Raw genomic sequence first — 23,331 nt, 5'->3', positions numbered from 1 at the left:
GGTACCTCGCCCATAGGCTTGTATTGTACTTAGTGGTATGCCTGGTATACTAAAATTATGTATAATAATGTTAGTTATTTACTGACCACCTTCCATGAGCAACTGTGTGCCAGACTTCACTTCTGCAAGCAGCTTTAGTATATAGGTCACAATCTCATTCGCGTTGGGAGTTCACGTTTTAAAAATAATGTAGCAATAAATAAATAAATAACATAAAAATAAAAATAATGTAGCAAAGGCAGGGTATTTGTTAGAACCTAGAAGAACCTAGTCCATCTTTTCTTTTTTGTGGGGGATGAGGAGGGAAGAATAGGGAAGAATGTCAAGGAAAGGTATTGATCCAGGCCTGCCACTAGCAGGGGCTCAATAAATGTGTTAAATTAATGGTTGAATTCAACTTTATTTTGCACGTTGTCTCATGCAAACTCTCACATCCGTAATGTTTTAGTATCTGCACGTTCCCTTGGCAGGCGGAAAATTAAAGGCTCAGAGCCCTTACGTGCCAGCCGCCGGGTCACGCATTTAGAGACTGCCCTAGTACTACTCCCACTCCTAGCCCAGTGCTCTCTCCCCCGGAAGGCGGTACACGCGGTGCACATATCCTTGCCACGTATGCCTTTATCCCTATTTGGAATTTTGCCTCCAATCCTTTTCCTATTTTCCTGGCTGTAAATTCTGGACACGATTCAACTACAGAGGAAACCGATGGAAGATGCAATAGCGAACACTGTGAAGCGAGGCCGTCTTACACTTACCGGACACGCGCTAATCACTCCCCCGTCCGGTGCGCAGAAGCACGGGTGCCTGCGCACGCCGGCGGCACTTGTCCCCACGACTTAAGCCCTGCAAGAGCGAGGGGCGGGACCGGAAGTAGCGCACGTCTCCCGGTTGCTAAGAGACGTGGCTTCCACAAACTAGACAGAGGGTTTCTGGCTTCTTTCCCTCCCTTGGTCCGCTTCGGCATCTGCGAATTCCGTCATCATGTCGGACCCAGAAAATGAGGGCTTGCGAAGCACCTTTTCCTCTTACATGGCAGAGGGCGAGCGGCTCTATCTCTGCGGGGAGTTCTCCAAAGCCGCCCATAGCTTCAGCAACGTGAGTCGCACTCTGAACCTATCAATCACCGATCACCGCTTTAGATTACTGATAACGCCGAGGCCCTGATGATGCCTGGAGGACCCCATTGTTTCTGTTATTCGTTTGCTCCTGATTGATGCTCCACCGTGACTGATAAGCCCCTGCTGAGCCATTTTCTACCAATTCCCACTTACGTTCTGCCTGATTCTTAATAAGCATTCTATAGTTAACAGTGACCTCTTCTACTTTTTTACTCAAATGTTTCGTGATTGACTGGCCTCCTTCTACAGAGCAGTCTCAATTTGCCACCGTTGGCCAGGAGATTGGCTGGGAGACTTCTTGCAGAAGTGAAGTCTCTGGCACACAGTTGCTCATGGAAGGTGGTCAGCAAATAACTAACATTTTTACACATAATCTTAGTATAAATTACTCCACACCACCCTAAAGGGATTGAGTGCTGTTTTAGGATACCAGGCATACGGCTAACTACAGTACAAGCCTATAGGGGAGGTACTATTGTTACTCCATTTTACAGATAAGGAAACTGATAAAGAAGTCGAGTAACATGTCCAAGATCATTGAACTAGCAAGCGGCAGAGGAAGGATTCAACCTCAGGCACTCAGATTCCAGTGCTGAGTTGCTAACCACCAGAGGATACTACCTCATAAGTAAACGATTAGATGTTCTTATGACAATTTCTTTTACAAGAAATAGCCTACTTCTTATTCCAAATGGAGTGGCAGAATAGCCCTCTAACCAGTCCCTGGACTCCCTGAAATCACGCTTCTCAACTGCTACCCAGAATCTCTTATCCCTTTGATCACCAACCAAACCCTAAAACCGGAAATAATTGACCAGATGGCCAATAACTCAGTTCAGGAGCCCCGCTCCCACCATTCTCCTCTTTCAGGATCATGTTTCATCCTGGAGAAGCTCAGGCAGAGAGCTTCTGCCTTGGAGGGAAGATAGCTTTGGGTGAGAAGTGGCCTTTTTCCACGAAAGAAAGTAGCTACTTCCTCTTCCTGGAAAAGAAGGAAGGTCTTATCAAGGGGCAGATACAGTCTGATGCCTCAGGAAGGACAGTACTCCACAGACTATGGTAATGATCTCAAACAGAAAAAGAGAGGACATGGAAAGTAGAGGAAGCATTCTGCTCCGACTTTCGGGCCGAAATCACAGTTTCAGTTTTGCTGGCATTTTCATTTTAATCCCCTGAAGCAGTGATTCATTCTCAATCAGCTATATTAAAACAGGGCTAGTAGAATGGATAACTCAAGTTGTAGATTGTCCTAAAATCCATTTTGTTAGCCTTCAGAATGTATTTTGAGGGTACTGTGCAGCCATTTCAGATTTGTGGATGAATTTGGTAAGCACCAAACATCCTAAGATTCTATTGTCTGAGTGGACTGGAGGAATCCCAGACACTTGCAGGGGTGGGGGGCGGGGGATTCAGTATAACTACAGAGTAGTATATTCTCACATCTCAACTAGTGGCTTCCACAATAGCTTGTGATAGGACCTTGTTCAAGAAGAGCCACTTGCAGATAATCAAGTTGACTAAGCAAAGATCGATATTGTCCGGCTTTTGGTCTGATAAGATCCAAAGACCGGTTTGCTGCCCCGAGGAGTCCTCTTGACACTCTGGCAGTGGGGTTTGGACTGCTATTTCCAATCCAGCTTCTACCTTGCCCTGCGTGGTACCTGTCAACCTGAGTGGTTCCTTTCTCAGGCTCTTCATCTTCAGAATGGGGATAAGAACTGCCTGGTTGCCCGCTCCAAGTGCTTCCTGAAGATGGGAGAGTTGGAGAAATCCCTGAAAGATGCTGAAGCTTCACTCCAGTGTGACCCAACTTTCTGCAAGGTATGGGTGGAGGACTCAATCTCGCTTTCACCACTGCCATTGTCTGCAGCAGCCTCTGGTTAGAAGTGGTAGAAGAACCAGCCAGACTACCTAGAGTCTTTTGCCATTTTCTCTTCATAGGTCATTTGCCTATCTCCCTGCCCCTGTATCCCAACCTTGATCCTCAACCCAGGACCCTCTGTTCCACCACATCTGAGTCCTGTAAGGCCTTGCTTGTCCACCTTGATTTGACTTCCTCTCATTTCAGGGGATTTTACAAAAGGCCGAGACCCTGTACACCATGGGAGACTTTGAGTTTGCCTTGGTGTTCTATCATCGAGGCTATAAGCTGCGGCCTGATCGGGAATTCAAAGTTGGAATTCAGAAAGCCCAGGAAGCTATCAACAACTCAGTGGGAAGTGAGTGATCATGGGGACTATGGCCTTATTCAGCAAGTCTCTTGGAATCCTTAGGTTTGGAGGAAGGCCTGAGGTGCCTAGGGTGAGCAACCACCAGGAGACTTGCAGGGCATCTCATGCTTAGATTTGGCTGCTGCTAATCTCGTTGAAGATTAGGAACTGTCCACTAGGAGGACGAGTCCCCGATCTACTGCACTGCAGTGTCTTGTTCTCCTAGAGCCGGATGAGAAGGACCGTATCACTCACCCCAAGCCAGATGAGGAGGCCTATTTTTGGCCTGGTGTCATAGGGTAGAATGGAATCTTGAGCCTAGTCTTCTCTAGTCTCTGGCTTTCTCCCTTACCACCTGTGCACCAAGGGCTGGCCTTACCCATCAGCTCAATGGCAGGGAGGAGGAGGAAGGAGAGCAAGAGCTTACCAGTGTGAGCAGCAGAGTATGGAAACGGCATGAAATGGAGAGCTCCCCTTATTTGGAAATCTTGCTGCCTTCAACTAGTGGGAACTGCCTAGCTGCTGCAAGAGAATAACAACAAACACCGTGTATCATTCGCCTGCCAGCCTGGCTCAGAGCCAGCTTTGCAACAACCCGCACCATCCTTCTGCCAAAGGCAGCCATTTCCGCGTAAAAATATGTGATAGGTCATACCAGGGGCCTGGCCGACCTGAGTCCAAGTTTCTTGCAGGTCCTTCTTCGATTAAGCTGGAGAACAAAGGGGACCTCTCCTTCTTAAGCAAGCAGGCTGAGGTAAGGGTCCTGGTTCTGATGCCACCCCTCTAAGATAAGAGGCCACATGTGCATGAGGTGCACAAGTCTTAGTGGCTCTCTTGCCTGGGAGCGACTAGCTCCTGCCCATCACAAGCAGCCATGAGATTCTGCTCTAGCTTTAGAGGGGCCTTGGGAGTCTAGCTATTCCTGGACCAGACATGATCCTTGAGTCTCGGCCCACAGGGAGGTCCTGGAGGAGGAGTCTGGGATCACAGACTCCGGGGCCCTGGCTGGGTTCTCTATGTTCCCTGCTGAAGTTCTGTCAAGTGTTGCTCTATCTTCCCAGAATATGAAAGCCCTGCAGAAGCTTCATCCTGTGAGACAGCTTTTACACCACCCCAAGAGAGAGTCCAAGCGGAAAGGCTCATTCAAGAGTGAGAGGACTGTCCGCCAGCTCCTGGGAGAGCTCTACGTGGACAAGGAGTATCTGGAGAAGCTCCTATTGGACGAAGGTTTCAGACACTTTGTTTGCAACAGGGAATGGAGCAAGAGGAATCTTGGGTGGATGCTCAATGCACAAGGCAGGGGCAGAGCCTGTCATATAATATTAGCTGACATGTTCCTATGGACGGGTTTTACTAGCATTTCTTCAGATGAGGAAACTGAGGTGCAGAAAGGTTAAGTAGTCTATGGCCATGCCACCCTGAACAAGCCGGATCTCATCTGATCTCAAAAGCTAAGCAGAGTCGGGTCTGGTTAGTACTTGGATAGGAGACCACCTAGGAAGACCAGGTGCTATAGGCGTCAAAAATAAAAAATAAGGGATTGTCAGCTGACAAGGTCCTTGCAATCTGTGAGGTCAACCAAGGGTTGCCTCGTGCCCTCCCCCCCCAAAAAAAGAAAGAAAAAGAAAGGTTAAGTAAATCACCGAAGGTCACCGAAGGTCATGTGTAGGGAAGCAGTGACATAACTTTCAGATTTGAATTCAGCAAGTTCAATTTCAGAATCAGTGCTCTTAAGCACATGGAACCTTGGGAGGGAACACCAGAGATTTGGGTTCCTCTACCATCGCGGTCCCTGAAGGGGCATCCCCTGAGCCATCGATCTGTACAAAGGACAGAAAAATTCAGCTAGGAGGCACTACAAGGAGAATCCTAGGACGCTAGTGCTAGAATGTTCTGAATCTCATCCGTTCTATCTCCTTTTATAGATAAGGAAAGAGGCCCTGAATGGGGAATAACTTGTCCAAGGTGACTAGCAAGTTAAGGGTGGAGTTGACACCAGAGCCCAGGCCTCCTCACCTCTGGTCCAACATTCTTTCCATCACACTGTGCTGGCAGTGACAGGAAATAGGATGGAGCCTTGAAATGAATGCCTCGCATAAGCATGAGGGTTGGGAGTATTGCCATTAGCTGATAAACCTGAGGAGGGGTCATCCTTGAATCAAATGTCTTTTCTCTATAACTGACTTCCAAAGTCATCTGCAGGATTCCCTGCAGGTCTGTGTCACGGGCAGCTTCACCGCTGGTACGTTTCTGAAACAGGCCTGGACGCTTCCCTCCCCGCAAAGGAGCTTCTGTGGAGGGAAGGACTGGCCTGACCATTGCCCCAGGTGGCCTTGAAGCTTTGCTATCAGCTCTAATCTCTGTTCAGGCAGAGGGCAGCACTTGGACACACCGCTCCAGCTCCCAGCTTGCACAGACCCTGGGGAATCACATGGCCCTGGCAGCCTGGGCCAGGTCATGCATGTAGACTTTGTCTTCCCTGGGGACACAGCTTGAAATGGGGGAGCTCTGAAGGCTGGGAGCTATTCACCAGCTGCCTCTTCTGTTAGCTCCTCATATTTTGCCATAAGTGACCTATGAACTAAGCTCTGTATCATGGGAGTGCCTGAAACCATGGGGTTCTGGCCTCATCTGGGCCCAGACAGACCACTCTGTCACCCATGTGCTCTCGCTTTCCTCACTGTTTCCACAACTCGAGGCAGAATGCCCACAAGGGTACCCCACAGCAGGGACTCCAAGCCAAGAGGAGGTAGCTCCCTTCCACATCTGTCCTGTTTGGTTCCTCCTCTTATTCTTCTCCACAGACCTGACTAAAGGCACCATCAAGTATGGTCTGACTGTGGAGGACCTCATCATGACGGGCATCAACTACCTGGATACCCGCAGTAACTTCTGGAGGCAGCAGAAGCCCATCTATGCCAGGGAGCGTGACCGGAAGCTAATGCAAGAGAAATGGCTGCGGGACCGCAAACGCCGTCCCTCGCAGACAGCCCGTTACATCCTCAAGAGCCTAGAGGACATTGACATGTGTGGGTGGTGTTCTCAGAGGGGTGGGGTCTTTTCCAGGTGGGGAGGGAGCAACAGAGAAGCCTGAGCCCTTGGCTTCCCTGGACTGTGGATGGTCGTATGGGGGAGGGAGGTTCTCCCATCAGCCATGAGGAAGCTGCTTCCACCTCCACGTCCCCTCTTTTCCTTCTCAGTGCTGACCAGCGGCAGTGCTGAAGGGAGTCTTCAGAAAGCTGAGAAAGTGCTGAAGAAGGTGCTGGAATGGAACAAAGATGAGGTGCCCAACAAGGACGAACTGGTTGGAAACCTGTACAGCTGCATAGGGAACGCCCAGATTGAGCTGGGGCAGATGGTAGCAGCACTGCAGAGTCATAGAAAGGACCTCGAGATTGCCAAGGAATAGTGAGTGCCTGGGGAGGCCGAGCAGCCAAGGCCCAGGGGCCTGCAGAGGAGTGGGGCTGGGGCTAAATCTCAGCCTTTTGCCAGGGCTGCTGGTGGCTGAGCTCTCATTTTCTGCCTTGCATGCCTAAGGTAGATCCCACAGAGGGAGGAGTCCCCCGCCCACGACTGAGGGTAAGGGGCAGGACTGTCGGCTTTTTTTGCCACAAAGAGGAGGGCAGCTCCAGACTCCAAACAGTCTCCAGTCATCTGGCTCTTAGGGAAATTTTTATTCTTACACCATCTTGAGAGGCACTCCTCAACCCCAGATGTGCCAGATGCTGCTAGCATTAGAAACACAACAGTAACCAGACACCCTGCAGGTGTCAAGGCAAAAGTAACATAGCTAGTCAATCAGTACTATGATAAGTATCATAAAGGAAAAGTATAGGACCCAGTACTCTGAGAAGTATATCCCAGGAGGACATGACTGGGCATTGGCAAACACGCTTGGCCTGTGGGAAGGCCCTGAGACAGATGGGAGGAAACCGAAGGCTGGAGAGCACAGAGTATTGCCAGAGGAAGAATGGCCAAGAAGAGGCTGGACCAAGTGGGCAGGGCTTAGATCCATCAGGGCCTTGGAAACCATATGCTTACCAACTGCCTAGGCTCTGGAGCCCAGCCCATCTGGGGTTCAGAATTGTACTTACCAGCCGTGGGACCTCGGGCAAGGCATTTGGTCTCTCTTGGCTTCAACGTCTCTTCTGTCAGATGGCTATAATAACAGCTCCACCTGATAGGGTGGGAGGGAGGATGGCATGCAGAGTGCACGTAAGGACCTCAGGACATTGCTGGGTATCCATAATAACAGTAATATCAGTTCTCCCAGGAACCAGCTCGTTCCAAACTTGATGGCCCACTCTCAGAGGTACCATGGCTTTCTGGGCATCTGGTTTGAAACTTTGGAGTCATTTGTGACTTTCTCTTGCCCGGTTCCTACTTGTCCACGGTTCTGAGCCTCTTTCCATCTCCCTTCTTCCCGTTTCCACTCACAGGTAGGCTCTTGGCTCTCTCTGCCTTCAGCTACTCCCACACATCACCCTCATGATGCACTGCTTTTTATCTATCAACCCTCCTTCCCCTGCTGACCAACAGGCCTTGGCCCCGTGTTGCCTTCAGGTTGAAACCAAATGCCTTTGCTTGACACTCAAGGCCCTCTCTGAACCTCGTTCTGCACAGCCCTCTGATGTCAGTCCTCCGTTCAGGTCAAACTGGATTTCCTGAACACTCCTGCCTCATGTCCTCTCCTTCTCACTCATCCGAGCTCTGCATGCTGTTTATTTCCAGTTCATTTCCCATCTGCCTCTACCATGCCAAGCAGGAGTATTACTCATTGGCTATTCTGGAAGTAGAAGACAAGCCAACAAACAACCAGCTGTGGAGACACCTGACTTTGACTTCTGGCTCTGGCATTCATAAGCTGTGTGGATTTGACTAAATCGCTTACCTTCTCAGTTTCCTCATCTCTAGGGATGGCATCATAATACCAACTCACGGGTTTTATGAGGATCAAATCCGATACATATACGCAGCACTTTGGATCCAATTATATCATATGCCCTAAAGGCATGTACATCTTTACTTCTGGCCAGACTCCAGACTTCTGAGCCCCAGGCCTGCGTATCCAACTAATTCCAAGACATTTCCGCTTGGATGTTCCACCAGAACCCCAAATTTAACATGTCCAAAGTGGAATCCCTTATCTGCATCCCATACCTCTTGCTCTATCCATGGGGATGGCATTGCTGGCCACTCAGTCCCCAAGGAGCCAAGGTGGCCTTCCAGATGCCTCTCTCCCCTCACTGCTCATGCCCAGCCCACCCATGTCCTGTCCATGCCTCCTCCTGTCCATCTCCTGGAGCACCTTCCCTTCTGCTTCCCTCCCGTGGCTCAGTCCAGACCCTCCTCACTTCTTGCTTGTTTTCTCTGACCTGCATTTCCTGCAACTGAGCCAGCCCTTCTGTGGAAAACAAACCCTTGGTCAAGATAAAATTCAAGTGCAGTTCTGCCTCCTTTCCTGACCTGACTCGTCCCGGTTTCTCTTGACCCAGCTCTCTCTAGGCCCATAGGTATCCGTGCCCCAGCCAACACCTTGTGGCTCTGCTCCTGCTAGTCCCTAAACGGGACTACCTCCTCTTTCCCCAGCCCTTTCTTCATCAACTCCATCCTACCCATCCTTCAAAATTTAAATAAGTAAAGCCTTTCATGCTCCTAAGCAGTGATAGAAATCCCTCCTCGGTGCTCCCGCTCCATACTCCACATATATCCTGTTTGCCCTGTTAGACTCTGGACTCTGGACAGAACTATCTTATATGCCCGTTCTCCCAGCACCTGCCACAAGTGAACATGTAATAAATGTATGCTAAGTGGCTAAATAAACAAAGGCGTTCCTTAAACAAAGTTAGTTCCTTTTTAAGATCCACAAACAGGCCTGCCTCCCTTCTTGCTTGCGAGTTGGTCACTCTAATTAGCCACGAGCCTCCCTCTCTGCCCACCCCCCGCAAAAAGCCTATCATCCTTGGAGGCGCAGTTCAAATCTCAACTTGTCTAAGTAGCTTCTTGAATGATCCCAGCTCTCATTTCTTTCTCCAAATATTCTATAGATGATTTGATTGCCCACTTTCTCATTGCGATTATCTTATTACCTGTTGTTGTTATGAATAACATTATCACTTTTCATTCATTCATTACACCATAACAGAGCACCCACTTTGGAAGGGGAAACTGACATCAGAGGTGCAGGTGCGTGAGAGCAGAGAGTGCGAAGTATGACCAAGGGGCCTAAGGAAAAAGGCAGGCGGGAGCACTTCTGGGAGCTGAGGAAGATTTGGAGAGGACAGGAGAGTCAGCAAGGGGGATTAGGGAGCGGGAGAAGGACACCCTAGGCAGAGGGACCTGGCAGAGCTGGAGGATTTGGGGAACTGCAGGTAGTGTGGCAGGGCTGGGGGTCAGGACCCGTGGGGAGTAGGTGGACCTGATGCCACTCTGAGGAGGAAGGGCATTAGCCTGAAGGTACAAGGGGCCAGTGAGTTTGATTTTAGGCAAGCACCACAGTGCTGTACTTGATTCACAACCCTGTGGAGCTGAGCGCAGACTTCGAAAGTCACTCCCTTCACTTCCCTGGGACTGCGCTGAGATGTGTGTCCTTCTGGTCCCTTTTCAGGGTATTTACCTACATATTTATATACGTCTGTACATAGGGTTTTAAAAACGAAAACAACTCACTTCTCTGTTTTGTTTTTTGAAGAATGTGTCTTGGGAAGGGTCTCATTCTTTGAATGGCTGCATAGAAAGGTATTTCAGCTCACACAGGAATCTGTGTCACTACATCTTTGTGGGCGCTTAGGCTGCCCCACTTCTGCCATGCAAACAGTGCTGCAGTGAGACTCCACAGGTGTGTGTGAGTAGCTCTGTGGGTAGAGGAATGGCTTGATCAGGTTTGCATTTTAGGAAGACAGGCTGGCCACGTGGGGAGGCTGGATTAGAGGAGAGTTTCATGGGAGACATGGAAGCCTCTGGGCTGCAGGGTCTTTAGGGGTGCAAAGGAAATGGGAAGGGAGAGAATGAGAGAGGTTTTCGTCGAGAGGTCTGGAATTGGGGAAGGTTTTCTTGTTTTATTTGTTCGGAAGATGGTAATTTTTAAGAGATAAGACTGTTCATATGGCAATGGTAAATAATTAATGTAGGGGGTGCAATGGTCTTTTTCTATATGGAAATCTCTCACTCTTTCCCAGAGACACATGAACACTGTACAAAATTTAAATGATGTGGGTAAATTAAAAGTTTCCCTCATACTCTCATTTCTCTTGGGTGATCACCATTAATAGTTAGACTTACCTTCTCTCTCTCTACTTCTTTTAAAAATGCCCACTTTTTACTTATTTACTTATTTTTTGGTGGTTTAAAACAAACACACTTTTATTTTCTTATAGTTAGAAGTCTGGCGGTTAGAAGTCTGATGGCAGTTTCACTGGGCGAAAATCGAGGTGCTGCACTCCCTCCAGAGGTGCTAGGGCAGAATCTGTTTCCTTGCCTTTTTCAGCTTCTTGAGTTGCATTCATGGCCGTCCTTGGCTCCTGGCCTCTTCCTCCATTTTCAAAGCCGGAAGGACAACTTCATGCTTCAGGCCCACGTATTTATTCTGGAGCAATACACATAGTATACACTCCTATCATCCGACTTTTTAACTTAATATATCAGGGACGTTTTTTTCATACACAAAAATTGCCAGTGTTAAGGCACTGATAATGTTTAGATTGCTTTAAAGTGCATTCCTGTCACATTATCTTCTTGGGGTAAATTTCTAAAAGGGAAATTACTAAATCAAAGGAACATATTTGCAAGCTGTTGACTAATCATCCTCCAGAAATGTCCCAATAATGCTTACCCTAGTTCATGAGCATGAGAGGGCCAGTGTGTGTCAGCCTTGCCAACCTGGGTATGTCCCTGGAACTAGACCCTGAGTCTCCAAGGCCAGGGCCCCTGTCTGACTTTTTTTCTTTTTTCACAGTGCCTAGAATGGTGGATTTCTAGTGAACAAATTGTCATGATTCTTCCCCACAGTGACCTTCCTGATGCCAAGTCGAGAGCCCTTGACAACATTGGCAGAGTTTTTGCTAGAGTTGGGAAATTCCAGCAAGCCATTGACACGTGAGTAACCTAGCACTGCCCCTTTACCTTGGGGGCAGGACTTCCCACTTTCACACCTAACTCCCAGCCTGGGGCCAGGATGCCAGGCAAAGAAGCATTAGAAGACAGAGTTTGGCTCCTGACTCTGCTAGGTGACCTTGGGCAAGCCACTTTGTAAACTCTGCGGCTTATCAGCTGAATTACTTAATTCACCAGAATCAGCATGTTCTCAAAATGTCTCAGTGATAACAGTCACCTGCAGCATTTGTTAGGCATGTGAATTACTGGACTTTTTCCCTTGAAATTTTGATTCTACAGTTCAGATTGGAGCTCGGGGATCTGTTTTCAACAACTACTCCAGGTGATCCTTATCTTGGGCTAGTTCAGGAACTGTCAGACCAATTGAGTCTGAGACCTCTTATGACACTATTCTGTGACTCTGCTGGTCAAATGGGGTCAATGGGGCCTGAACTCCCCAGGTGGCCCAACTGCTGGAGCTAGTGACCTACTCCAACGGGGTGGAGGGGTGGGGGTGGTGATTCAGCCCCAGGGAGACTAGGGGGAGGGCCTGCACTGGAAGAGCCGGCTCCTTGGGCTACTTAGTACAGAGGTAAATTGTCCTTCCAGCTCTCATCTCTTGATTGAAATAGACTTGTTCACCTCTGCTACACTTCATTTGGTTTTCTGAATCATCCCTGGTGTCCAAGTGCCAAAAGACAGAGGAATATGAGAGTTTGCCTGGCCATTAGTATCTTTTTATAATAAAAAGTTTTATAGTAAATAGGTGCTTATTATTAAAATATTAATTTGGAAAATACAGAAAAGTAGAAGAAAAATTATTCAGTCCCACCACCAAAAGACAAGTGCTAATTCTAATCCTACTCTTAGTTTTATTGATATTTTGTTTTTTTCATTCCAGTCATTTTTCTGTGTTGGTTTTCTCTTATAACATTTCTTCATAATATTCTTAAATATTATTTATATGTTGTTCAAATCCTATTTCATAAACCTTATTTTCAATTATATCAAATTTGATCCCATAGGTGTTCCAAAATAGCTTTGGTAGTTTTAAAAAATGTCAACGCTTCTTAGCTCCACCCCTGTATCTAAAAGAACTGAGTTAGAGAACAGTTTTTATTCTACCACCCAGTAATGGGCCTCGACCTCCTGTGGCTAAGTGTGGGGTTGAAGCTGATCTGGTTTTTCATGTCCTCAGGTGGGAGGAAAAGATCCCTCTGGCAAAAACCACCTTGGAGAAGACCTGGCTGTTCCATGAGATCGGTCGCTGCTACTTGGAGCTGGACCAGGCCTGGCAGGCTCAGAATTACGGAGAGAAGTCCCAGCAGTGCGCAGAAGAAGAAGGGGACATTGAGTGGCAGCTGAATGCCAGTGTTCTGGTGGCACAGGCGCAAGGTATGGGCTCAAAGAAGACACCTGGGCCACGCCCAGGCTGGGAGTCCTGAGGGCTGAGCTTACCATCCCAGTGCGCCGCGGCCCAGATGCATTCTCATTCTCAGTGGGGATCAACTCCCATTCTGACCAGCACATGGTAAGTGCCTACTTTGGGCTAAGCTCAGTCAGGGCTTGGGGAGCCCTGAGAGCGGCCCCTGCCCGTGGGGAACTCAGCTGCAGACCAGCACAGCACCATGTTATCGTCAAAACAATGCCACTTCTTCTTGCCTTGGGACTCTTTACCCTGGCATTCTTGTATTTAATTACCCTGCAAGCCAATGATGTAGGCATTATTGTCCTCATTTCATAGATGGGGAAACTGAGGCACTGAGCGGTTCAGCAGATTGCCCCAGGTCACACAAGAGAACTTTCTGGAGTGATCGACATGTTCTAAAGCTGGGTTATGGTGATCATTGCACAACTCTATACATAAAAATCATTGAACTATATACTTAGAAATGGGTACATTTTATAATATGTGAATTACATCTCAATCAAGTTGTTTGAAAAACGAGCAAGGAATGAGGAGAAATAGATGAAACAAGACTGGCAATATTTTGATAATTTTTGAAGCTGGATGAAGAGTAATGGGGGTTCCTTATACTATTCCTTCTACTTTTGTGTATTTTTGGAATATTTCATAATACAGTGTTAAAAAGGAAATGGCTTCGGGTCATAGGCTGATAAGTGAGGGAGCCAGGACTAGAACCCAGTTCTGTCTGACTCCAGAGCTCAGGCCCTTTCTTTATCATTATTATTATTATTTATACCTACAGCACCTGGTCTGCCTAGGTGGTCTCCCATCCAAATACTAAGCTTCAACCCTACTTAGCTTCCGAGATCAGACATCGGGCTTGTTCAGGGTGGCGTGGCCGTAGACCATGGACCGTGGCTCCACTGGGGCACGAACCGAGGACCTTCTGCGTGTAAAGCAGACGTGCTAACTGCTACACTGTGGAACTACGTCCCAGAGCCCAGGCTCTTGATCGCGGTGCCAAGCTGCCGCTGTCCCGAGTACACAGCTGACCCCCAGTGAAGGAGGAAATGTGCCTGGGTATAATGATCAGGGGCATAATCATTCATTCATTTACTCATACCACAAATACTCACTTGGTGCCTTCTGGGCATATAGTAGGGGGCAAAACTGTTAACAGTTTCCTGCTCTCCTGTCTGAGTAAGTCACTTTTAAACAGAAGCTTTAAAGATGAGAAGGCACTAGCTCTTTTAAGAGCCGAAAACAGAGTTTTCCATACAAAGGAACAGCATTTAGGAAGGTGGGCCTGAGTTGAGCTGATTTTAGAAGCTGAAGGAGACCAGTGTCACCTGGAGCTCCTGGAGACCAGGGCAGTCTGGAGGGAGGAGGCTGGCGAAGGACCAGATCCGCAGGCCTCATGGGCCTCGTTACAAATCATAGATTCCTGAAAGCATAGAGAAAACCACTGAAAGCTTTAAACCTAAATCGCAGACAAGATTACTGTGGCTTTTCCTAGAAGTCTTTCTTGTTCTTAGGATGGCATTGTATAAGCCGAAGGGGAGACGAGATGTACCCCTCAGGGTCGACGTTATCCCGAGTCCACCTGAAGACTTATTACACCCTGAAGGCCTCGGGAAAACCAGTCTACTCACTGGCAGTCTCAGTGTCCCTGCTGTGGGGTTAAAAAAAAATCAAATGCAGTAGCCTGGGAGTCACTGGGTTCTAGAGGAAGCACAGCCTAGCAGACAGAACTTGGGCTCTGGGCCCTCCTGGCTCAGGTTTCTTGGGCAAGTGCCACTCTGTGCCTCAGTTTCATCTTCTGTAAATAGGCATGATTATGGTATCTACCTATAGGTTGGTGTGAAGATAAAAGGTAATACTTAAGCATGCAAGCACTGAGATCAGGACTCAGTAGCACTCATCTCTTCCTCTCTAGCCTCTCGTCAGCTTCCCATAAGTGTCTCTAACAGTGATGAGGAACAGTTACAGGCCTTGGAAAAGCCTATTGGGCTCAACAAAAATGTAGGCATAAATGCGTGGATTTGTGCCACATCCAGCAAGTGGTAAATCCTGCCACGTCCAGCACAGCTCTGGAAAATATACCTGAGTGGGAACGGTGGGAGATGAAGAAAAGAAAGAAGACAGACAGCTGGGATCAGGAGGTCCACTGTCCACTGATGGTGGACGATGGCGCCGTTTTATTTTTGCAAGCTGCTTTTATACAAGAACGTACAATAGTTGGCATAAGCAGTTTCCCTTAGGCATGACAATGTATCCTATCATGACCTTCAGGTTGTTTGTCTGCCTGCACCTACATTCGTACTATCTTGTTCTTAGAAGGAGTTTGCAGAGGCGAGGAAACCCTTGATTGCCCTGCAGACTGCAAAGACCTTATCAGTTTACAAGCTGCTCTCCACAGATTTGCACAGAGTGGAGAAAGAAGAGGAAAACAGCTCCCAGAATCGAGATAACTTTGGGTTATCTTAAAAGATTCATTAAAATGAAAAGAATAGTCTTTAATGTTTTACTCTCTTGAATAAGCATTATGACTCCTCTGCAGACCTGCAGTGTCCGAATGACACCGATGTGCATTCAGAGGGGTCTTTCTTTTTAAATGTGTTTGAAAAAAAATGTATACGCCTACTTTCAGAATTACATTCGAATCACTTTTCCAATGGAGCAGCCTTCGGCAGTTTAACTTGTGGACACGAGGCCCTCCTTTCCCCATGGATCGATCCCAAGGCAGTTTTTGGGAGGCGGGTAGATCTTGGGTATATTCAATTATAAGAGAAAGCAGTGGTGTGTGAAGAAGCTGAAATGTAGGGTTCCCAGACCCTGGCTAATGAGTACTTTTCTCCTTTCTTCCTGAAATTAAGCTCTTTTCAAGGACAGTCCATCATTCCAGTGCCGGCTCCAGCACTGATTGGTGGCATGGGTGAAGCTTGGAGGAGCCACCTCATGTCTAGCTTCGGATTGCTCTGGGAGTTGAGCTCAAGAGAGCTGAGGCTCCAGCCACTGCACCATCCAGCCCTTCCATATTTTGTTTGGTCTTACCAGCATTCTTAGAACATTTTAGCAAACATTTCCTCTCCTGGAACAACCTAAAGATGAGGAAAGATGGAGTTGTCCCCCTGCCTTGGAGACATATGTGTGTGCAGTCTCCCTTCCCTCGTCGACCCCTTTGAACAGCCTAAGGTCTAAGGCTCAGGTTCCCAGGTTCTGTCCTTAGTGGGGAGACAGCCCAAGAATGTGATGGAAAGGGTGGCGCTGGGCAGCTCCATGATGCTGCCTGAGGCCTGGGGCTGACTCTATCCAGCTCACACAAGCTTCTAACTGACCCTGGGAGTGGCTGGGCTGGCTGGGGGCTCCTGAGGGAGTGTGGTATCTTTAGGGCAACCCAGTCGTGCAATGTACAATGTCACCTCTACTTGTGCTGTGTCTTCCCTTGCTCTCCAGTGAAGCTGAGAGACTTCGAGTCGGCTGTGAACAACTTTGAGAAGGCCCTGGAGAGGGCGAAGCTTGTCCACAACAACGAGGCACAGCAGGCCATCATCAGTGTGAGCCTTTGTCCCAAGCTGGGCCCTGGCTGTGGGGAGTGGGGCGGGCGGCGCCTCGGGCCCTTAGCCTTTCCAGTTGGCCATTCTGCAAACATGATCACCCACCACCTGCAGGGCACAGGCTAGGTAGGGCAGTGGATTTCAAATGTTGACTGCTGCCATCGGTTTATATAGCAACCCAATACGCATATTTTTATTTGAAAAAAAAAACTAGCAATGAAAGTTTTAGAAAACATACTTACCTTTGCTATGTATGCTGATATTTCCTGTTCTATTTTAGTTTTTGAAATTTTATTTAATGCTCGTTGAGACCTAAATTGATTTTAGGATTTGCAGCTTGAAAAATGCTGCCTCCTTCAGGAGACAGCAAGAAATACAGTATGATTGCCTCACTCACCCTCACTGCTCAATAAACAGCCGCTGGCCCTGTGCAGCCATTTAGATTTCAATGAATTGAAAGTAAGTACAATTTAAAATTCTGTTTCTCAGTCACACTAGCCACGTTTTTAGTGCTCCTTAGCTGCCTGTGGCTTGTGGGTACCATGCAGTGCAGATCTCGAGAACCCCCATTGTTGCAGAAGTTTCTGTTGGATGGTGCTGACCTAGACTATAAGCTTCAGAAGGCAGAGAACAGAGGTGAAGCCACTGCTTCCAGAGCCTCTCCAGGCAGATGCTCAGCAGGGTCAGCACACTGACCTCACAGATATGCAGGCAGCTAAAGCATGAGTCTCCTGGTCACCTCAACTCCTGCTGCCGACTGGATTGCTGTCCCGCAAGCTGTTCCATGTCTAAATCTCAGAGCCACCACCAGCACATGGCTAGACCCCAGTAAGCATCTGCTGGAGTGAATCAAACAGGGCCCTCATCCTCGGGAGCTTGCCCCGTGGTTGAGAGGGGCCAGACTGTATAACTTGGGGGCAGTATGAGAGGCATGGCCTCAGGAACCACACTAGAGGTGCAGTAGACATTCAGAACAGGGAGCAGGAACCCTGAGAAGTGACACCTCAAGGATGCTCCAGTTGGAGGTGGGCCTCATGCTGGCTTTGAAGGACAAGGACGGCAGGGTCTTATAGGCTGTGGGAGACAGAAAAGAGATCCTGGCCTGGATCCAAGGGCTGGGTCACAATGACAGAGGGTTAGGGGCAAAGAACCCCAGACAGTCGATAGACCAGCTTGGACTTAAAGGGCTAGGATAGTAGAGGAGCCACCTGACCCACTCAGATTTTTAGGGGGCAATCTCGTGGTTTGTGGGGACCATGGTGAGGCTATTCTTTCCCTGTCGTGGTGGAGAAATCACTCCCAAGAGACCCCGCCATGTGGCAGTCCATGCCCTGCTTTCACCCAGCCCAGGGCAGCTGAGGCCGAGCACACTGCTGTCTTCTTTCCTTGTGGAGGAAGTCGGCTTTTCAAATGTGCACCTTGCCTTTAAATCTGGCCTCCAGAGGCAAAGCACTCCCCTTCTTCGGTTCACACTTGCGGGCTCTCCCATTTAATCCTCTTCCACACGGTCACTCTACAAATATTTGGAGAGATAGCATAGCAACTAAATTCAGTGAATATTTGCTGACCACGAGTCAGCCTGGGCTGTCCAGCCGAAAGGTGACAACTGTGATCCTGGCCCTCAGGAACTTTGGTGTCAGCAGGAAGGTTAAAACAAAAACCACTTGTTCACAACTAGTGCAGTAGGGACCAGAGGATTCAGAGTGAGAGAGGCCCAGTGGGAGGCAGGGCTGGGCTTTCCCATTATGGAGGGTTTGAGGTCGCTTGAAGGCTGGGCAGGATCTTGAAAGGTTAATAGGTAGAGAGAAGTGCCTGTCAAGCCAAATTGTCCCAGAGCCCTAAGTAACTCCTCATGGGACCAGGTCCCTGACCTTTCACCCTTCTGGATTGGCATCTCCAGGCAGGAAAGTATACAGGGATGCAAGCCTGGTGGTTGTTCAGTAGATGGTTCCGAGTGCCTACTGGTGCTCCACCCCATGTAAGTCACAGGAAGAAGGCAGAGACTGCCCTCAAGATATGCACAGGATGAGTTTTAGGACCCCCGGGGAAGCTGCAGGCCCCCCGGAGGCCCCTCTGAAGGCAGGCCCGCCCCCAGCTCCCCAAACCCAGGTGTGTGTCTGGGTTCCCTTTGTGGCTTGTTGCCTTGCTGTGTGCTTAGGGCCTTGTACTGTCTTTGCATTGGCTAAAGCCAAAAGCAGCTTTAGGTAAAAAAGGTAGAATTTAATAGACAGACACACCTCCCAAATACATGCTAAGCACAAGGGAAATGCAGTTTGAGTTCCCTGCAGTCATGTATTTCATATCGCTTAGCCTGAGTAATTCGGGGTCCCTAGAATATCAACTAACCTCTAGGCAGAAGCCTTCAGAGGAGCCTGGAGCAAAGGAAAGGGCAGGGTTAGTGCAGAGCCCTGTCTGCTGGGGTGGGGACTTGGGTGAAAGGGGAGGTGAGGTGCCCAAAGAGGGATGTGGAGAGTATACTGGCTCTTCTACCACCACAGGCTTTGGACGATGCCAACAAGGGCATCATTGGTGAGCTGAAGAAAACGAACTACAGGGACTTGATCAAAGTAAAGAAAGAGAAAGGTAGGTTCCTAGAGCCCTTGAGAGGGTAGCTTTATAATTCTCCCTGCGCTTTCTCTCTTGTCAGTCCCAGCTGCATTTTCCCCTTGCTTCTCCAGGCCCAGGGCTTAGCACTGTCTACCACACATTCTGATTTCAGTGCCTCCAGCAGCAGGAGAGGGAGGGGATCCAGCCCCCCTCAGGCTGAGGTCTGAGCCCAGGCTGTCTGCCCTGAGAGCCCACTCCTGCATTTCTTCAATTAATTCATCAAATATTTGATGAACACTTGTCATGCAGAAAGGTATATGATCTGGGGGAGACAGGCACGCAGTCCCTGCCCTGGAGGAGCCCACGGCCCAGTGGGAAAGCCAGACTGTTGTCTGTGGGGTGGGCTCCTGCAGGCCAGCACTAAACCAGAGAACTGCTCTGCTGTGAGCACGAGCGAAGGCCTCTGCTTCAGGCTCCAAGAGGCGCCCAAGGCTTTTCCAGGTCTGAGGTGGAAGAGGAGAGCATTTCTGGCAGGGAATAGTAGAAGCAAAGACAGAGGTGGAATGACAGTAACTTATACTTTTGGGGCTCTTCCTATGTGCCAGGCACTGAGTGAAGCATCAGACAGGATGATCTCATTCAGTCCTCCCCACCCTAGGAGGTAGGTACTGTTTGGGGGGCAGTGGAGGCTGGGTGAGGTTGAATGATCTGCCCGGCCCACACAGCAGTCTGACTCGGAGCCACATCCCACATCATCTCCTGCGGCAGAGGCCCTGCTCTTTGGAGCCAGTATAGATAGGGCAGGGGTGGGGCCGGGGGCTAGGATGGATATACCATATCAGACTCTCCCAAGGCCTCAGGGAGTAAGAGGACTTTGAAGCCCCTCCCCCACTCCAGGCTCTCTGAAGGAAGTGAGGGGAGAGGAGGAAGCTCTAGCTGGGACCCTAACCCTCACTGAGTCAGCAGGGATGGCCCAAGAGGGAATGGGTGGTAAGAGAAGCTGATCTTCCCATGAACCAGGCACTCTTCTCAGGACTTTATACGTACTGACTTATTGGATCCCTCAAAAGCAAAGTATTATTATTCACTTGATTTTATGGATAACACAGAAGCAGAAGGGTTAAAGTCCCACAGTGGTTTTCTGTCTTGGGCAGCCTGGCTCAAGAACCCAGGCTTTTCCCACAGTTCTATGCTGTTCCTGGTGACAAGACAGCCTCTGTCTGCCCTTCAGTGGTGCCCTCCCCCAGCTGTACCGCAATGAAAGGGAGCCAGAGCTGGGACTCCGTGCACCCAAAAGGACATACCCTCCCCAGGCACCAAGGCCAAAGCCCTCTCAGATCCAGGCACAGTAACAGGAACTGAGTGTGTGGTTTATGGGCACCTGAGCGGCTCCTTATTATCCTGCACCTACCACATGGTGGACAGATACTCTCAGAGAGAGGCTCTGCCTTTGTCTCACATGACCATGCAGCTGCTTTCAGAAGCCACAGGAGCAATAGAGATTAAGGGACACAGCTAGGAAACGGCAGATGCTCCAAGCAGCCTTCCTCATATCACCCTCCCCAACCTTGGCAAGCCATGTGCTGGGAGGCACTTCCCTTCCATAACAGCAGGCGGCAGCATTGCATATGTCTTCACCGCCAAATGGCGGTCTCTTCCCAGGTGTGAACTAGGAGCCCCTGTAGGCACCTTAGAGATCAGGGGTTTCCAGGAAGAGAACATAGGGGTGACTCAGGAGGGGATTGGTGACTTTTCTCTGTAGCTGGTAAAAACAGGGAGCAAGGGTCCCTCTGGCTGTAAAATAGCTCTCCAGCTGAACTTACTGCTAGCAGACTGCTCATATTTTTACAGGGATCCTCCCAACAAATGATGAATGTGCTTCCCAGGGACAAAGGGAAACGCAGAATGAGGCTGCTGGAGAAAAGACCCCTTCTGTCTTTTACCAGCACCTATGCTATTTCTTGTAGGGAAAGAGAATGTGCTCTGGGGGCAGATTGTCCTAGGTTCAAATTCTGGCTCTGCATTTATTTATTTGCAGTGTGAACATGGGGTATGATTTCTCTTTATCAATCTCAGGTCCCTTGACTGCAAGCACTATGTACTTTTCAAGACAACTGAATGGTATAATCTGTGCAGCTCACACGATGCCTGGAACAGGGAGGGCTGGCACTCAGTAATGGATGATTCCCTTTCTCTCCTTTTGGAAAGAGGCGCTTCTCTTAGAAGCACAGGCCCCCACGGGCTGCGGTTCACCCAGGCCCAGAGCTGGACAAACTCTTACCTTTCTTCACTCCTTTCTTTTGTTTTTCAGAAGAGGCTGCTGCATTGGATAATACAGCTGTGATGGCAAGGGAGACAATGAGAAGAGGGAGAGACGGACCTGAGAAGGTGATGAAGCATTGGGAAAGAAGGCAAACTGAGAGTGAGAAAGATACAGAAGACGAGTTGTCTAATGAAGCTCTGACGATCATAGAGAGTGGACAAGAAGAGAGGCAGAGAGAAGTCAAAGAAAAAGTCAGCTCCTTAAGGAAAAGAGAACTGGGAGCCATGGGGAAAGATTCAGATGTTCACAAGAAACTGTCTGGAGAATTAGGCATAAGATCGGGAGAAGCAGGAAGGAAACTCCCAGAAGTGAGCAGAAGGGAATCAAGAGAAATTTACAGGAGGCCTTCAGAACTGGACCAAAAACTCTTAGAAGATTTAGGTGGAAGGGAATCAGAGGGACTAAAGGAGAGACTTACAGAAGCCGGCAGAAGAGAGTCGGAAGAACTGGGGAAAACAGAATTGGGAGAAATAGGAGAAATGAAAACAGAAAATGCTGAAAAAATTGAAAAAGGTGAAAAAGAAGATGAATGAAGCCACTGTGAGTAGCTTAGCTATTAGGATCGGGACACTGGTGTTCGCAGGGACCCTGGGGATTTTAGTAAACTAGACTTTCAAGTTGAGATTTTTTAATAGGAAAAAATGTGGCTGGGGCTCCACAGATCATCTCTGCCTCTTTCTGTTACTGTTCTCCCTTTAAATATATGTGTCTTTCACTCCTACAAACACTGAGTCTGTCATTTTGTCTCCTCGCCCCCACTTATTCTCAAAAGACCCTTAGAGAATGAGTGACCTGGCACAGGTCACCAGTTCCCCAGTACAAGGAATTCTAACCTTACCCTGACTGGGTGAGAAACACAGAGACCCTCAAACAAGGCCTGACCCAGAGTGTGATCAAGGTTATGAAGCATAGTACTCTTCCTCAGGCCCAGTCCAAGGACCTCATGGAATAATAAGAAAGGTGCTGAAAAGAAAGGGTTTCAGGAAGGTGAAGAAACAGGAGAGCTCCAAGGAACCGGGGCAACTTAAAGGGTGAAGAAAGAGAAAGGCCTGGGAATAGAGGTATGTCTGCCTAATCGCTGGCCATTGGTTCATCTTGCGGAGTACCTGCTGTGTGCAGGGTACTGTGGGAGGCTCTATGGAAGAAATAATAATGGGACAGCCTCAGCCATCACTCAGTGAGGGAGACCTACCTGTAAACCCCTAAGCCCTGAAAGCAGAATGAAGTGAATGCTGGCACCGATAGGGGCACTGTACTCTAGGAGCCCAGAGGAAGAAAGAAGTTTCCTGCCCAAGAATCAGGAGTAGCCTAGGTTTAGGAGCTGTGGCTCATCTGCTGTGCCCCCTCTGCCTGTGCAGTCAAGTAAATTAAGGCTCCCAAGCTTGTTTCCTCCTTTTTAGAATGGTTATCTGCCTCAGGGGTTGCTGTGAGGATTATATGAGTGCTTAACACAGCACTTGGTACACAGGAAGCTCTCCAAAATCTACTTGAGCTTTCAGTGGCTTCACAGAGGAAGTGGTGGGCTGAGCAGCTGCCTCAGGGGATGAGTTAGGAATCTCACCATGGTGTTCATCTGTCCCTCTGGCCTTTGGTTCCGTCCCACAATTCCCGGCAGGGTTGGGCAGAGGCTGAATTCAGGCTGGGGCAGGGCCTGGACTAGGGTGAGGGAAGTGAGACATTTCAGTTGCAACTTCTCGCGAGGCGCCAAAAAACTCGGTGAGCAAGATAAACAGTATTTTATCTTGTAACAAAAATTTAATGCAAAACCCACGATGAATAAAATATCCGTATTTTAAATAAACACAGGATCCGACCATGCACTTGCACGGCCCTGCCTCCGTCGCTAATCCTAATCCCGGCGGGGGACCCATGGGGGGAAGGGTGACTGCTTTCCTCTTTAAAGAGTTCATCACTGACACCTACAAGAAAAAAAGGCCAGAAAGCTCCTCGCTTATATCCCCAGCCGTTGGCCAGACAGGTGCGCCGCAGGTGTGCACTCTGGCAGGATGCGGAATACGCGTCACCCTGTTCCCAGCGCCTGGTCAGTTTCTAGTTTCGATTCACCGCGCCTGCGCAG

At 48.8% G+C, this 23,331-nt stretch overlaps 1 protein-coding gene and 1 pseudogene across 1 annotated transcript; both read left to right on the top strand.

Annotated features, from left to right (window-relative positions):
* The first annotated feature begins 860 nt into the window (after positions 1-860).
* TTC25 (tetratricopeptide repeat domain 25) lies at positions 861-21,981 on the top strand. Its single transcript, XM_011381235.2, has 12 exons — positions 861-1,095; positions 2,808-2,939; positions 3,187-3,337; positions 4,021-4,082; positions 4,390-4,555; positions 6,133-6,357; positions 6,529-6,736; positions 11,336-11,422; positions 12,618-12,814; positions 16,284-16,384; positions 18,883-18,967; positions 21,243-21,981. The coding sequence occupies exons 1-12, from the start codon at positions 982-984 to the stop codon at positions 21,785-21,787; spliced, it is 2,073 nt and encodes a 690-aa protein (XP_011379537.1). The 5' UTR covers positions 861-981; the 3' UTR covers positions 21,788-21,981.
* Positions 4,729-4,847, top strand: LOC111732180 (annotated as a pseudogene).
* Positions 21,982-23,331: the final 1,350 nt, after the last annotated feature.

Source organism: Pteropus vampyrus, unplaced genomic scaffold (assembly GCF_000151845.1).
Source record: "Pteropus vampyrus isolate Shadow unplaced genomic scaffold, Pvam_2.0 Scaffold432, whole genome shotgun sequence".
Taxonomy (NCBI): domain Eukaryota; kingdom Metazoa; phylum Chordata; class Mammalia; order Chiroptera; family Pteropodidae; genus Pteropus; species Pteropus vampyrus.
Note: the sequence above shows the minus strand (reverse complement) of the source record. Positions and strands in the feature narration are given on the sequence as shown.

What these genes read in the sequence shown, in the direction of transcription:
- TTC25 (XM_011381235.2), top strand. Translation starts at nt 982, where the DNA reads ATGTCGGACCCAGAAAATGAGGGCTTGCGAAGCACCTTTTCCTCTTAC. An exon ending in TCTTAAGCAAGCAGGCTGAG is followed by an intron (nt 4,083 to 4,389) that starts GTAAGGGTCCTG and finishes CTATCTTCCCAG; the next exon opens with AATATGAAAGCCCTGCAGAA. An exon ending in TTCCAGCAAGCCATTGACAC is followed by an intron (nt 11,423 to 12,617) that starts GTGAGTAACCTA and finishes TCATGTCCTCAG; the next exon opens with GTGGGAGGAAAAGATCCCTC.